Source organism: Schistocerca nitens, chromosome 3, assembly GCF_023898315.1.
Source record: "Schistocerca nitens isolate TAMUIC-IGC-003100 chromosome 3, iqSchNite1.1, whole genome shotgun sequence".
Lineage (NCBI taxonomy): Eukaryota > Metazoa > Arthropoda > Insecta > Orthoptera > Acrididae > Schistocerca > Schistocerca nitens.
Genome location: NC_064616.1, coordinates 343,343,492 through 343,361,421, shown reverse-complemented (window position 1 = coordinate 343,361,421; position 17,930 = coordinate 343,343,492). Strand labels below are relative to the sequence as shown.

Sequence of the window (17,930 nt, the reverse complement as noted above, 5' to 3'; positions counted from 1 at the left end):
GTCTTCACTTTGGTAGAAAGTTTGCCAGTCGTCTCCGACTCCCTCTGTTTTATTGGTAGGCGAAACTCCTTAGAATCCGATAGTCTGCTTGTGGTGCTACTGTGGGCACTGGTGGATTGGTTACCACCTGGGGTATTGATAGCATTCAGAGTAGATGCTGAAAGGTTTTCTCTGAGAGGGTCTTGTATTCTCTCTACAATTGTGAAATAAAACTCCTCTTCTGCCTTTGAGACCATTGATCAGGTTTCACCTGTAACATTAGGCAGGGGCCTTCACAGAGTGCCACCACCCACAGCCAGATGGACCCAGGTTGTTTAACAAGTATTCTCTCCCAGTCAGATTAATGAGGCACACTCTCATGATGAGTACATGCGGGAATAAATTTCTAGTACTTATGTTTTATGTTGCTGAAGATAATTTAATGAACGAAATTTTAATTCATTTAATTAATTGTTAAAGATCCATAAGTAACTGACACCAAATATTCAGATGATGCTGAATTTTATTTAATAGATGTAAAATATTCACTGTATCTTATTTCTTCTCACTGATATTAGTAATTCTCTTGCTATTATTATGACATGTGCTCTTTTCTGGGTTACAGACAATTATTGGATTATTTCGGACCTTAGTCCAAGTTTTAGATATGTATTCCGTGTTCGTTCAAAGAATGTATATGGATGGAGTGAATACAGTGAAGTGAGTGAACCATTTGACTTGGCAGAGGCAGCAATGCTTGCAAATGAACCAGATACTGGACTTGTGCTTGGGATATCAATTCCTGTGGCTTTACTATGTATTACTGCTATTGTCATATTAATAACTGTATGTGGTAAGTCTTGACATCCATCTAATAATTTGCATTCAATTTATGTATTTATTCTTGAGATTCACAGCATTGTGCAAATTTATGTAATTTAAGCCATTTTGGCAGCTTGTGTATCACATATTGCTAGCATAACTGTTTAGTGCAGATACTTATGATAAGTGTGTGCATAGTGTAGCATATTTGTATTGTTGTTGATGATGATTTTGGAGAGAGAGAAGAGATGAGGTGAAACGTGTTGCCAGCACATATCCTACTACTCTTAAATAACCCTAAGAGGCCTCTGAGCTGGATTTCCAAATCCAGTGATAACTGTCAACAGTATTACATATCATTATTTTATTTTGTTTTGATCTATTTTTTTCTGAATTCCGTGGATCCATATTGTGATGAATAGTAACAAGACAGTTGAAGAGGTTTGAAATTCAATCCAGATTGTTGCTACAAAGTCTGGTGATCAGGAAATACATACCACAAACTCTTCTCTCCCTTTTATCACCAGAACTTGAATTTACTGCCTGTAGGCAGTGGATGACCACACTATCTCACATTAGCTATTTTGGCTCTCAAAACAGTAGAGATTAGAAAATTTTATTCTGATTTGACCAGTACCTGATGACAACTGATCTATTTTATTCTAAATAATCATTTGTAAAATGTTAATTTTTAGTCTTGCGACGTCAAGTGAAGGAAAAGAAACATCTTCAAGCTGCAGCATATTCAAGCAATCGACGTCTTGATGTTGAGCTAGCAACCCTAAGAGAGCTACCTCGAAGAGGGAATTTTATTCAGAACAGTAATGCTCTGTATTCAGCAAATTACATTCCAACTGAAGAGGATCTTGCACTTTTGCCTCATATCAGAAGAGATCAAATTACTCTTACAAAGTTTTTGGGGAGTGGTGCATTTGGAGAAGTTTTTGAAGGGAATGCAAAAGACTTGGAAAACTCAGGAGGAATTACAACAAGAATTGCTATTAAGGTTTGTAAAGAAATATTTTTGTTTGAAATAAAATGAAATAATGGGTTTTTCCAAAAATATTTTTGTGATATTTCTATTTGAAGTTAGTTTGTACTTCAAATGTGTCTGCAGTTATTTTAATTTTGTTTTTAGAGGTGAAGAAGGTAAACCTTGTTTAATAATTTATGTATTCAACAGGAGACCACATCTTGTGTTACACATATATCATATATCATGATGAATGTAGTATTCTTCTTCACTGTGTATCTCAAATGCATTTGGTGAAGGTCTTTATCTGAACTGCATCATGTTTATGAATGGAAACAGTAAACTATGCTGCTACTATTCAACAATTTCTCAAGATGAGATGTCTCTTTTCTATTAATTTATCATTCTTTAACAACCAGGACAAAAAAATGATAATTATACAGTGTGAATATGCAGAAAATTTATTGCAGTATGTACATAACCTAAAATAGTATCTCACATTTCTCATTTCTTGAATTAGTTATTTTTCCATACTTTTCATAACAATTTAGTGCCACTTCCTTCCATTGTTACTCTTGGAAAATTTGGACCTTTCTTCCTCTTACTATAGCTAATTTTTTTGGCCTATGTATGCTGTTTTCCTATTATAGTATGATACTTAAAACACATAGTTTACATTTCTGTGATTCTCCTTTTCACTTCCATTCTTTTCTGTTCGATGATATCCACTTTAGTCACTATACTGAAATGTTTTTGCATGAGTAATGTGGGAATGAGTAAGTTACTCCACCCAGTGCAACATGTTCTGTTATTTTGTGAAGACCATTACAAGTTGTGTACTGGAATATTACTTTGAATTTTTTGCTGTGATGATTTACTATCATTTCTGTTAAAATCTAACAACCTTAATGTTAATCTGCTCCAGACATTGCGGAAAGGAGCTAATGAAGAAGAGAAAGCAGAATTTTTGAAAGAAGCACAACTGATGAGCAATTTTAAGCATGATCATATTCTACAGCTCTTGGGCGTATGCTTAGACAATGATCCTAATTTTATCATCATGGAATTAATGGAATGTGGTGACCTGTTGAGCTACCTTAGGAACAGTCGATCCAATATTGTAAGTTGTGGACTGAAATGTTTTACTTTATGTAATTGTTGTAATGGCAAACATATTATTAAAACATTCTAAACCATTTTACAGATGATATATATTGTAGATTCAGATTTATTTTTAATGTTGTGTGTGGTTTATGGTTAAATCCATGGTACTAGTTTGTTTTCATGCACATTTGTTGAAGAGTGCAGTAATCTGATGTTTTCCATAACTGAGTTGATGATGTTTTGTTGTTTCAAAATAATATAAATAACTGAATAGCATTTACATTGTCCCATATTAAAAGTACTGTAGGCTCCTTTGGGGTATCAGTTTCCATAGAATCACTACATTAGGGAGCTATACAGATTGTCCTTAAAAGTTTCTAACCTCTTAGGTTCAGGAATGAAGTGAAAGGTACAGAAAAAACATTACATGCAATGATATATCCCATGATCTGGAATGGAGACTCACATCCAGTTGTGCAAGCCTTTTGTTGTTCAGAGAACACAAGCATATCATACTCTATGGGTATTTGAATGCAACTGCTGCATACTGAGGGTAAAAATTTAATAATTTTGGATCGGCCTACTTCAACTTGTCCTACAGTGATTGCCTACTATCATGCTGACCACAGAGAGGCTGCTTTCATTGTTGAGTGGCATAACAACCACCAAGTGTGATGCATGTTTGCCATTGAATTCAACATGCGCCCTTGATTTCTATGCATTGAGCACAATTTCTGCAGCAGCACTATATCAGGGAGATTTCAAAACTTGAGACACTGCTCCTCTTTCAGTAAACTCCACTAGTTATATTTTTGCAGGAAAATACCCAATAAAATGTTGAAATGTTCTCTGATGAATATTGAGTACCACTGCATCCCTGGCCTCCACATTCACATGTCACATCACTCACTGAAGTTTACAAGGATATAGTTTGTCAGCAACAATCCTCCAGTGATCCTTACTGATGCCTTGTGGACTCGCATACAAATGGTGTGGACATTTCTGAGGAACATATCCAGAGTCTTTTTGATTCCATTCCATGAAGTTTGTAGGTTATGAATGTAATTTATAAGGTTTCAGACCTTACAGAATTGAAAAACTTGAAACGAGATCATGTACAGTTCTGTAATCCTCATAATTTTTTTATAATAATGTGTGTCTACTATAATGTTCATTTTAGTCTTTATGTTGAAATTTTCACAATTGTTAACATATACAAAGTTGTGGCGTCATCATCATGAATGTTGGTTTGATTGGCATAGTACCATAATAAGCATAGGCCTGTTGCAAATGAAATGCTCTTGCCTCTTGCTGACCCATGAACCAACTTCCAATTGTAGAAGCACCTACAGTTTACTGTGGAACTCGGCCATCGTGTAGCTTGATTTTTCTCAAACACAGTGTGTTCTCAGAGGTGAAATTCACATTAAACTGATTTATATCTCATCACATAAGTTCATTAAAAAATGTAAAAGAGAGAACAAACAGGTACTGACAATGATTTAAAAATGTCTCTATCAACTTACTGGTAACGATTAAAAAATGTCTCTGTCAACTTTAGATTGAGAGAGTCACAGCTAGGCAAAACCAGTAGATATCAGTGAGCAGGAGAGATCAAGTAACAGAACTGTTAAATTAGGGCACTGTTTCAGAGAAGTCAGTGAATATTTAAGTGATAAGGAAAGCAAAAATTTGTAAGTGTAATTCAGAGGCAGATGGAGAAAAGCAAGCAAGCAAGCAGAAGGAGAAATAAAAATTGTAATGGGGCAGGCACTAGAAGAAGCTGAAAATGAAAAGACTAATAAGTAAGAAAAGTACTAGGCAAACAAAGCCTAGCAAGAAGTGTGGAGATGGAAAAGTAATGGAAATATGTCAGAAAAAATGAAATGTCATGAAAAATTAGAGTATATAATCTTTAGAGGCCAAGGATTTGTGACAACTAAGCATGTGTTGGCAATAAAGCTCATACTTACTCAGATTTTCACATCTTCTTCTAGACTACTGGCCATTAAAATTGCTACACCAAGAAGAAATGCAGATGATGAACAGGTATTTATTGGACAAATATATTATACCAGAACTGACATGTGATTAGATTTTCACCCAATTCAGGTGCATAGATTCTGAGAAATCAGTACCCAGAACAACCTCCTCTGGCCGTAATAACGGCCTTGATACGCCTGGGCATTGAGTCAAACAGAGCTTGGATGTAGTGTACAGGTACAGCTGCCCATGCAGCTTCAACACGATACCACAGTTCATCAAGAGTAGTGACTGGCATATTGTGATGATCCAGTTGCTCGGCCACCATTGACCAGACGTTTCCAATTGGTGAGAGATCTGGAGAATGTGCTGGCCAGGGCAGCAGTCAAACATTCTCTGTATCCAGAGAGGCACGTACAGGACCTGCAACATGCGGTCGTGCATTATCCTGCTGAAATGTAGGGTTTCACAGGGGTCGAATGAAGGGTAGAGCCACAGGTCGTAACACGTCTGAAATGTAACGTCCACTGTTCAAAGTGCCGTCAATGCGAACAAGACGTGACCGAGACGTGTAACCAATGGCACCCCATACCATCACTCCGGGTGATATGCCAGTATGACGATGATGAATACATGCTTACAATGTGCATTCACCACGATGTCGCCAATCACGGATGCGACCATCATGATGCTGTAAACAGAACCTGGATTCATCCAAAAAAATGACGTTTTGCCATTCGTGCACCCAGGTTCCTCGTTGAGTACACCATCGCAGGCGCTCCTGTCTGTGATGCCGCGTCAAGGGTAACCGCAGCCATGGTCTCTGAGCTGATAGTCCATGCTGCTGCAAACATCATCAAACTGTTCGTGCAGATGGTTGTTGTCTTGCAAATGTCCCCATCTGTTGACTCAGGGATTGAAACATGGCTGCATGATCCATTACAGCCATGCGGATAAGATGCCTGTCATCTCGACTGCTAGTGATATGAGGCTGTTGGGATCCAGCATGGCATTCCATATCACCCTCCTGAACCCACCAATTCCATATTCTGCTAACAGTCATTGGATTTCGACCAAAGCAAGCAGCAATGTCGCAATACGGTAAACCGCAATCGCGATAGGCTACAATCCGACCTTTACCAAAGTTGGAAACATGATGGTACACATTTCTCCCCCTTACACGAGACATCACAATGTTTCACTAGGCAACGCTGGTCAACTGCTGTTTTTGTATGAGAAATCGGTTGGAAACTTTCCTCATGTCAGCACGTTGTAGGTGTTGCCACCGGCGCCAACCTTGTGTGAATGCTCTGAAAAGCTAATCATTTGCATATCACAGCATCTTATTCCTGTTGGTTAAATTTTGTATCTGTAGCACGTCATCTTCATGGTGTAGCAATTTTAATGGCCAGTAGTGTAGTAACTTTAGTTATACAACTATACCTTAATGTAAAACATTGCAAACCTCCTGGATTGCCTAAAAACTGTCTCTTTTCCTCTTTCTCATCACACCTCATTTGTTACTGCTGGTCAAGCTCCATCTGTACTAATATACCTCACATGCAAGGGATAGTAATAAATTTTTAATTATCATCTCGAGAAAAATCAAGCTGCAACCATATAAATTTGTCATGGTGTTAGGACTTCTCTATATCCTCACCTTTCAATGTGACACCTTTTTCCCAACTATGGACAATTTGGTGGGGACCTTCATTGTAGAAGTCTGCATTTTGGCTACTCAAGAAATGCTTCACCTAGAAGAGCACCTCATAGCCATTCTGGAAACACTTGCCATACCATGGTTTCTTCATCTGAGGAAGCAGGAATGAGTCACAGGATACCATGTTACGAGAATATGGGGTATCAAGTCAACCTTGAAAGCCTGAAGAAGCAGTGTGTGTGATTGTATTCAGTGCCAAATGATCTTGGGTATTGTTACAGAGCAAAAATATCCACTTGCACAACTTCTTGTGATGCTTTCCATAACCTCATCAGAAAATTTTCATAATATGCTCATGTGATGATTGGCACAGTACTAGCTTGATTTGTTAGCACCATGCCATGATGGTCCCAAAAACACACAGCATTATCTTGCTTGATGATGATTGGGTTTCTACTGCCGGGGATGTGCTCGTAAGTCTTGGAGTTGTTGTGATACACCCAGCACTTGTCTGTGTTGACCAGACAGCTAAAGAAATCACCTGAGTTGGCCTGACATTTTCACTGCTGCCTCAGTTTGGTGCACTATTTGAATGGATGTGAGCAGCCACAGAATCCAGTGAGTGGGGAGAGTCTTTCTCACGTCTAAAATGCCATGCATGATATCATTTGAAATTGAACCATGACCAATTTTTCTTTTCCCACTATCACCTTGATTGTGATAGGTCTCTCTTCAAGTACTGAGGCCTCTGCACCTCATAAAATTCCTGGTTTCTCACAGAGAGGTTGTCTGCTGCTTCCTCCTTCATCATTCAGATTTGTTTGACCTTGTCAGAAACATCTGTACCACATAGCTACTGTGTTCTACAATGGTGCATTGTTTCCCTACACTTCCACCATCTCAACATTGATTGTTGCAGCATTGTTCCCTTAAATGCGGAAAACAAATTACCATACGGGATTCTTCTTTATCATTGAGCTGTGCCATTTTGTTTTGCTCCTCTAGAGTCTTACTATGGTACAATGTCTCAGAGATTTCAGTGTGCACCAGCAGACAAACAATAATTTAAACATGTAACTTTATGTTTCTAAGGCTTTATGACTACTCCTCATATAATGTCATCACTTCCTAGTAATTAGCACTTCCTCACGTAACAGCTAGCTAATATCAAACTCATAAGTGTTTCCCTCATCAGCAAGTCAATCTAAATTTTATTAACAGCATCATATCAGACATGTACATCATGTCTTAGCAATTGATAAACCACACAACCCTCATGATTATTGTCAATGAAGGATCAGAAGTACTGCTCTGGAAACCAGAATGACTTTACCATATGCTTGTCATTTCAGTGAAATAACTACACATATAATTTCTGGAGTCCCAAGGCTACCCTATCTTAGTAGTCTGATAGTCACTGGTGACACCATCATTGAGATTCATGGTGAACTTAAACTGTTAAAGTTTCCTCCCACAGCTTGATTTTTTTTCAGTGTTAGTTCTCCCATATTTTTACTTCAAAAGTCATAGGATCGTGCCTAATGCTGAACCACAGCTTACTGTTGGCCATCTTTATAATTATTTGCATGCTGAACTGATGTACAAGCAAGCTGGACAAATACTAGCAGTACTCACACCCTGAGCGTTCCCTATAAACTTAATTATGGATATAAATAGTAATAATAATAATAATAATTTCATGTGGCTCAGTGGCCTGATGCAAGTCTTTCAATTGGACACCGCTTTGGCAACTTGTGTATCCTTAACCTACTCCAATTAACCAACCCAGGAAATGGGACATACAGTTTAACATGGAGTCTGAACCACGTATTGATTCTGGCAACTCCTCAGATCATTGAGAAGTGAAATAAAGGTTAAAATGAAGATTGAAAAATCTGTGGTCTGACCATGATTCAGTCCTGCCACCTCTCAGTTTACAGGTGCACACTTTACAGCTGTACCACCAGAATTGACATGTATACAGATAGTTCAATTGTAGGTTTTGGTGGGTGAATTTGCAAGTATCAAAATAGGTAACATATATGGCCATATCTTTTGACTGCATTGGCTTAGAATCTTAAATTATTTACACTGTCAAGGAACCATAGACCTTAGTATTTGACACAAATTTCAGTTTGATACCTCTACCTATTCATGAGAAAAAGGGGTCTTAACAGATGAACAGACAGACAGATGTAAAAAAAAAAAAAAAAAAAAAAAAAAAGTATTTCTTATGTTATATAGTTACAGATTAACAGTTTTCAAATTTTTTTCCTTTACTTGTGCTGTGAAATCTTGCTTCTTGTCTAATTTAATAATTCTAGGTCAATGGAAAGTATCCTGTAGGTTTTGATGTATGAATTTGTGACAATTGAAATATGTGACATATTTTGATTGCACTGACATAAATGCTTAAATTTTTCACATTGCCAAGGAACTGTAAACCTTAGTATGTGGCGTAAATTTCAATTTGATACATCTCCCTGTGCGTGAGAAAAGGAATCTTAACAGACATATAGACAGGCAGACAACATGATTCTGTGTTGGTACCATTTTTTGAGATATGGAACCCTAAAGTAAGTGTTATTCTCATTAGGAAACTCACCAACCATATCCACTGCCAAGGCTAGTTTTGTAGAATGGTGCCCTGAAAGTGGGCCTCAAGTAAAAACATTTTGCTGCTGCTCCATCCATTGTTTACAATATAATGCTTCTGTAGCAGTGTGTTGAATTCATGTGGCCCTTCCTTAATCTCTATCCTTGTTATGTGAGTCACACTCTTGTGGCCACCTTCACTGCACAGTATATTGCATAAAGCTACCTGTAAAGTTGGTGATGTATCACATGCACTGAAAACTAATTTCTGTTCATATTATTGTGGATTTTTGTATAGCTTTGTCAACTTCCAATTTAATTTTGCACATGTGATGCATAAATGGATGTTCCCAAAAAGTGCTTACAAATATCTTTATTTTAGCATTCAAGCAATGCTCTTACATTGTTTGACCTGATTGCCATGTGTGTTGACGTGGCAAAGGGATGCAGATATTTAGAAGAGATGCATTTTGTTCATCGAGATCTTGCTTGTCGCAACTGCCTTGTATCGTCTAATGATCCTCAAACAAGAATTGTAAAAATTGGTGATTTTGGTCTTGCAAGAGATATATACAAGAACGATTATTATCGGAAAGAGGGCGAAGGTCTGTTGCCTGTTCGGTAAGTATCAAAACACATACATGAAAGCTTTTAATCTTTTCAAGTGCCCTTTTTATTATTATTTAATCTGACCAAGTAAAATATGAACTAAGTTATTAATATTATTTAAGTATTTGGTTGTATTGTTATGTTATGCCACTCATATTTTGTTTGACAATTTCAAACTACTTTCTGTCACCAAATAGGTGTTTGTGGATTCAGTGCTTTAGTAATAGGATGGTGAATATATGACTACAGAGAATATTTTCTTCATATTTGTGATAATTTCCACAATATTGTATGTTTTTAATGTCAGTAATTTTTTTATTAGTATCGGATTGTAGAATTCGTAGGAAAACTGTGATTAAACATGAAGTCAACTCTCCATGAATCACTTCACATAAGTAAACATATGCAAATAATAATAATTTCTAAAATTTGCTGGTGACTTGTGCAAAACTGAATGAAGCACTAAAATAAGGTCTAGAACAGACAAATGGAGTGTCAGTGGATACCATAAATATGCTTTATACAGATGCTTGGGCTATTTCTGTTGACACGTTAATGTCTAATGTGTGCAGTCATTTACCATCCATGTGGTATTTTCTGACAGTACATGCAAGAAGTTGTTATATTTGTTCCTCCATTTATCTTATTTTATCATTGTACCTGGGTGTAAAAGTTATTCATAGAGAAATTTAACATTTGTGTCATCCATACTGAAGGCAACAATCTAGAATAGTTGAGATTGTGACCTTCTTTCAGTTCCACCCATGCATGAGTGATTTGATTTTGCTTCAACTTTCCAAGCAAAAATCTGACACTTTTGCAGAAGTGAAGAGTAAGACTGTGTTTATTTTGCAGAACTTGTACAGGATGTTGAAGAACAGTGTACAAAGCTCAGTGCAGTTGTTCAGGCATTGGCCTCACATTCGGGAGGATGTGTGGCCATCCTGATTTAGTTTTTCCATGGTTCTCATAACTCATTTCAGGAAAATGGCTTGGTTCCTTCATGAAGTCCACAGCTGACCACCACTCCATCCTCTTAAAGCATAATTAAATATTTTGTGTGTACAGTTTTGAGCTATTTATTTGAATTGTATTGTGATGACAAATCCACTATCACTGTAAGAATGTGACCATAAATATTATAGTTTCTCTTTTCTTCTTTTTATCATATTTTATTTAATTTTTATTTATTCATTTATTTATTTTTTGTAATCTACTGCCCTTACCTGTTGCATTTATTTTAAAGAATATGAGGGTTCCAACAATGTAGAGACATGATAAAGAAAGAATGCCAGATATCTTAAATAGAGTTTTATATGAGTCAAATGTGCCATCTTTGCACCTGTGTTGAGATCATTTTATATAGATTTTAACTAGATTACCAATTGTTCACACAAGAACATTCATATAAAAGGGTTGGTTACTGCACTGAAACAAATCACACTATATCAGCATACAATTAGGATTTCTGATGTTAATTTTTCACAGCCCTACAAATATCACATTTTAGAATTAAAATACGGACACTGTATGCAGGTGTATGTTACCATTTCGTAAAAGGAACAAAATAAAAATATTTTTGTACTAACAGTGTCCATTACGTTTCAGAATTTCCATTGTGCTCTTCTGATGCAAACATAAAGTAATCAACTACCATTTAGTGCTTGACATGATGTATATAAGAGCATATTCTTAAATTATAAATTTCAGGTGGATGGCACCAGAGTCCTTAGTGGATGGTGTGTTCACGACTCAGTCTGATGTCTGGTCTTTTGGCGTACTGACATGGGAAATAATGACTTTTGGTCAACAGCCATATCCAGCAAGAACAAACCTGGAAGTGCTACATTATGTGAGAAATGGTGGACGACTTGGAAGACCTAACAGCTGTCCTGATGAATTGTGAGTTGTTATGTAGTATTATTTTTTCACAAAAGAGTCATTTCGTGTGTGGTCTCTATGGCACACAAACAACACAGGAGTGCATGAACTAGCAAGATGTCTCTTCTGCTGTCACTTCTTTATCCCACTGGGTTTGTCAATGGTATGTTTGCATATGACACATCAGTAGTGTGTTGGGGATTGCTTTGTGTTAATTGTGAAACTAAGGTGCTTCCTATGTCTGGCATGCATTTATTACCTCTCACGGCACTATTGCTTCATCTCTGGTATAGGACCATGATGCCATATTCATCCCCCCGTCCCAAAGAGGGATACATACAGATGGAGACACCTGGATTTGTGCCATATATTACAAAGGTGTAAAAAATGGCTAAAGGCATCCCACTCAGTTGTGAGAAAAATCTTCCCAGATTTGGATATATCTCTTCCTCCATTCCAACATTCAGCAGATGGAGCATCAATTATTATACATTAGTTGCAGGCATCAACAGCACAGAGCCTTCTGCAGTAGCCAGCAGTGATGCAGAGCTCAGAAGATTGACTCTAGTATCCAGAAAGAGTCCAGGTCCATGGGAATCCTGTGATCCAGATTGAGAGTGGTGGTTTATTAACACTGGTAGAGGCTTGAAGATGCAGAGTGATGGTAATGGTGATGAAGGTACAACCAATATGTTTGCCATCTTGCAGTGGTCAGTGGCCAGTGGTGGTGGTTACAGAAATAGTATCATGAGGCAAAGTCAATTCAGGTGATGGCACAGTTGGCCATCCTCAGCAGAGAGCTGTTCAAGTTCCCATGGTTGTAGGCAACCATGCTGGTTCATGCCCAAATGTGCAACCACAGGGTATGTTAATGGGGGTGATCGATATGTGGTCGAGTTTGCAGAAGTCCTGAGGTAACTAGCTACAGTAGGTAGTGTATGTTGCAGTTAGGTCACCTATGGAGAACATCTGTAAAACTGCCAGCATAACACTACATGCACTCATAAAAGAGCAGCAGGCACTGTTGGTGACCTTTTGTATGCATTTAGCACATGCACCTTGAAAGTCCACTCCATCTTCTGAACTTCACCAATACACGTTGATTAGAAAGGGCTATCATCATATGGTCTATGCAGTTTTGTGTTCAAATGTCAGTGAACTTATGTTACATAAACTGTAGCACATTGCTGGTCAGGCCAGTTTCAGGGCTTTTGCTGTGTTGGTGCCAACCCAGATGAAGAAAAGAAACTTTGATAATGTGTTGACCACAACAGAACACAATGCCATGTAAAAAGGCTATACACAATCAAGCTGCATGTACTTCAGTGATTGGCTGGTTGTGATCTGAAAATGGACCACTTTCTGGAAGCCAAAATAGAGATGGGAGCCCATGAGGAGGTGAGGAAGGGCTCACCATTAACATTACGGAAGGCTGGCATGAAATGGATCCCACAGTTGTGTATACTTGAGGACTATACACAGCAATGCAATCTTTGAGCCATATTCTGTCAGATGTGTTCTGGGACTGAAAAGGGTCAACATTTTATTTTGATCAGTAACAAACTGGAATTTCATGCTCATGTTTCCTATCATTAGAACCTCCTTTACAGTTGGTGAAAAACTGATCTGCACCTATGGGCCATTGGTGCATGTGCAATAACGTGCTCCAAACTTCCTGCATCATGATGCAAGAGCACAGCTGCGACATTATATTTTGATGATCATTTACTCACTCTCATTCACTCATCCATTGTCTTCTGTGAATCCCATCATGAACTGCAGCCTTTAGTGGCATAGAACAAGTGAAATAATACATTAATACGAAGAAGTAGTCATTGCAGGAAACTTGTATGGAGTGTGTTAACAGCAAATTGTGACTAGTGCTAATCTACATACATTGGTAATCATGATAAGTACTTTCAGGTTACTCTATATAGGGAGAAAAACAGCTTCAGTACTTTGAAGAAAAAAGCCACTGCACCCCTTTGACAATACTCAGATTCTGTATTTACCTAATCCTTCAACTGAAGCAATTAAGTAACTTTGTTGAGAACACTATCAGCTGTCAATATACAGGCCAAGTCAAAATCTGTTCAATATAAGCATTAGAGTTATGTGTAAGCATTAGAGTTATGTGAACTTTGCACCTCAGAGTCTAAGTATCCTGATACATCAAAGTAGGACTAATAAGGTACTCTTTGACATTGTTTTTGAATATCTGATGATTTTCAGTTTCCTGCATGATGTCTACCAGCAACATGTTGTATTCTTGCACAAAGATACAAAACATCATTCTAAACACTAGACAGGGATACATAACCTATATAGAAATTATTTTTACTTCTAGTATTGTGTTTTTGAATAGCATAGTTTATACTAAATCCACTCTTGTTGTCTGCCACAAATAGCATTAGGGAGTAAATATATTGACATGTAAGTGTTAGAATCCGCAGATCCTTATGCAAAATATTTGGCTGTCAACTATACACAATATTCTCATTGTATGCTTCTCTAGAATAAATAGTTTTTCGGTCTTAGCTGCCTTTTTAGCAAAGTATGCTAGCAAGTGCCTCTAATGGTTAATATAATGAAAGGTAGGACCAAGTTTTTTTAGTTACTCATGCACATACTGGTGCCACCTCAGTTAAATATCCATTTGGTTGCCTAAGAACATCCAGTATGCTCCTTGATCTCAACCTGTGTTAGCTGTATGTCATTTTTATTTGTTTGGAATTGCGTAATGTCAGTATTTGTAATATTAAGGGTTAAACTGTTTGTTATTAACCAGTTGTAAATTATTCTCCTGGCTCTGCATATTATGGATACGTTTGGATTTCTATCTGTATACTTGTCCCAGTGGCAAATACTACAGTTTTTGAACAGTCCTTCATTATCCAATATCCAATATCCAAATTTATGTAGGTCAAGAACAAAAGTAGACCAAGCACTAAACTTTGTGTCTGTCAGCTCTGTTTCAGTTTTTCTTTTTTCTACAACTACGAAGTAGAGTCTTTCTTACATCTTATTCAGTCTTTTTTCCTTCTGTTGCCCAGGACCAGGAATCTGACAGTGTTATTGTATTATTAGTGTATCACCCAAAGTTAGTTAGAGAACATGTTTTTTTGAGTAATGTAAGTTTTTTGCCACAAATATTATTTAATTTTTAATCAGTTATATCTCAGATGCATTCCTCTCTGAAGGCAATGCTTTATTCCATCAGTATAGGAAATTAATTTGTTTGATTATACCAGTCCCAAGGCTACTGACAGCTCTAAAGATTTCTAATTTAGTCACAGTGAGACACATTTATTTACTGATTCACATTTACTTAAATTAAATTAATGGAATCAATGGGGAAGAAATTATGGGAAAGCAGTGACATAAACTGATGTCAGTAAAATACATTCAGAAGTGTGAACTCTACAATGCAATAAGCATGTTGTGAGAAATATAAAATTGTGCCAGGCCATGATGCAAATCTACAGCTTCGGCTTATAAAGATCTGTCTCGGTTACCAACTAAGCCACCATATTTGCCTCCAGCATGTGAAGTTGTGCTTAGAAGGCCTAACTGGTTAAGGAGACTGTTCATTATAAGTAGGAGATCCAGGTTCAAATCTGAGTCATGATTTGTATTGTAAACATTTCTCTTGATATGACTTCTCTTGTTCTTCTCAATGAAAATGACTCAAGATATACATGAACAAAAAGTAGACTGTTAATCTCTTTGAATTTGAGGCACTTAGAAGAATTTTGGGCCTAGAAAACCAGTTATTTATGCCATTATTTAAAGTGTTTCTGGCACACACATTTTTGATATATCGTAAAGGGTAATACATACCAGTATTAAAAAAGACCAGGCTCCAAGGTTTATTTTTCATATTTACTTTAGTTCTTTGACAGATTACAAATTTTAAAATAATCAGTATAACCATGAGTATAATAATCCTTACAAAACCGAGCGAGGTGGCACAGTGGTTAGCCCACTGGACTCACATTCTGGAGGACAACTTCAATCCCACATCCAGCCATCCTGATTTAGGTTTTCTGTGATTTCCCTAAGTCACTTCAGGCAAGTGCCAGGATGGTTCCTTAGAAAGGGCATGGCCGACTTCCTCTCCCATCCTTCCCTAATCCGATGAGACTAATGACCTCGCTGTTTAGTCTCTTCCTCCCATATCAACCCAAATTGTTACAAAAAAGTGCAAACTGAGTTATTGAAAAATTATGAATAGAATTCACTTTTGTATGGAAAAGTCTCAAGTATTCTCGCATGCAGAGAGGAATGTTGCAATCAAGGTGATACTAGTTTGTTTATTTCATGCTTGTTTTGCCAGTAAATTGTCTCCTCCTTAGAAATCTGTGTTGGATTCTGCTTTCTCATGAGATTTCTCTGTAAAAAAGGATGAGATTAAAACAAATGAAACAAATTTAAATTGTAAATTCAGCAGCAGTGTGTATCATATTAGTGACAAAAAGTTGTAGCAGACTGCAGTTTACCTGAACATGAATCTTTCAGACTATTTCCACTCAGATATTTCTCCCTCTGATCCAGAATCATTAAATTCTTCCTCTTGAGCTTCCAAAATGCCTTGCTCACTCAGAAAACATGACATATTTGTGGCAGAATTACAGAAAACTGCAAAATCTGAGTACACACACAAAATTACAATAATGCAATTACACATTGGTTCAGCCATTCACAACACCAGCTGTTACATTTCCAATTGTTTCTTTTGAAATAATTCTAGAAACTGACAACAGTAGGCTGTTATAACGTCAAGTTGAACACACATATTTCAAAACGACACAACACATGTAAGTCACTGAGCTAGTTGACAAAGCAAGACATGTGAACACAGTCACATTCTAATGAGCACTGACTCCAAGTCTAGCGGCCACTGGCTGGCTGGCCACTTAGGTGGCGTGGCTGCTGCATGGCTGGCAGACAGTGCTGCATGTAGAGGATGCGCGTAACTGCACGACAGCGCTTTTAATGATCGGCGAGTCACAACACTTTCCGACCCTTCGAAATTTTTGCACTGCTCTTGATGGAGTTGGCCTGTAGATTGCTAACGTCCATAGGCATTGTTTCACTGGCTGTAAAGTCTCGAGGAGGAGGCTTCCCGTACAGACGGAAGTGTCCCCGATGATAACGGGTCGAGATGACAGGAGACGTAGGGGTCGAATATGCTGAGCCGCCGTGCACCAATCTGCCCGTTGCGGCAAGTCCCATTGATATAACAGGAGACATTGGTGACGGGTCGGCGTCCGTAGGAGAAGGAGGCAAGTAGAGTTGCTCCGACAGATGATGGTCATCCAGTTCCTGCATGGGCACGTCTCCTGGTGGCATCCGTTCTTGTACTGGCACAGAGATGACAGTGAGAGGGCTGCGTTGTGAGTAATGAGAGATGCCAAGATCCCGACGAGCATCAGGTAGAGCCAAAGCTGGTGTAGTGGCATTCGGAACAGGCGTTGCCAGCACACAAGGCCGGAGCTGGTCCGAATGACGCACTGCAACACCCACGTCCATCTGGATTTCATACAGGCGTCAGCCACGGTGTTGTAAGATGCGGCCCAGACTCCATTTTGGCCGCCTGCCATATCCCCGTACCCAGACAAGGTCGTCGGCGGTGAACCGGCCAAGCCAAGTCACCCGCAGCTGTGAGGTAGAAGGCCGCAGAAGATGAAGTAGTGTGCGGGGCTGTCGGCCATGTAATAGCTCAGCCGGGCTGTGGTCACCCATGGGGGTGAAACAGTAAGAAGCCAGAAATTGAAGAAGCACATCATCAGCAGCAGAAGAAGTCAGGAGTATCCTCATCTGAGCCTTAAATGTGCGAACCAGTTGTTCAGCCTCACCGTTTGATTGTGGATGGAACGGAGGGGCCGTGACATGCATGATGCTGTGACGAGCACAAAAATCCGCAAATTGTGGACCATTATCAGTAACAAGAGTAGAGGGAAGGCCTTCCAAAGAAAAAATGTGGGCTAGAGCATTTGTGGTTGCCGCAGTGGTAGGCGACGTGCAACGGACAATGAAAGGAAAGTTAGAGTAGGCGTCAATTACGAGTAGCCAGTAAGTACCTAAAAACGGTCCCGCCAAGTCAGCATGAATGTGCTGCCAGGGCGTCTCAGGCGAAGGCCACGGTGACAAAGATGACTTCGGGGCGGTTGCCTGTAATGCACAAGGGCCGGAGGCAGCGACCATGTGTGCTATTTCAGAGTCGATGCTAGGCCAGTACACATGACGGCGCACCAGAAATTTTGTGCGAGAGACACCCCAGTGCCCGTGGTGAAGGCGGCGCAAGACCGAAGCATGCAAAGA

General features: G+C 38.6%; 1 protein-coding gene across 1 annotated transcript in view; it reads left to right on the top strand.

The window, feature by feature from the left end:
• LOC126248295 (proto-oncogene tyrosine-protein kinase ROS) overlaps nucleotides 1-17,930 on the top strand; it is a 587,002-nt gene that overhangs the window by 524,608 nt on the left and 44,464 nt on the right. The window contains exons 31-35 of the mRNA XM_049949160.1: nucleotides 605-832; nucleotides 1,497-1,807; nucleotides 2,700-2,894; nucleotides 9,499-9,737; nucleotides 11,436-11,627. Coding sequence (XP_049805117.1) covers nucleotides 605-832; nucleotides 1,497-1,807; nucleotides 2,700-2,894; nucleotides 9,499-9,737; nucleotides 11,436-11,627 — 1,165 coding nt within the window. The remainder of the gene's footprint in view (nucleotides 1-604; nucleotides 833-1,496; nucleotides 1,808-2,699; nucleotides 2,895-9,498; nucleotides 9,738-11,435; nucleotides 11,628-17,930) is intronic.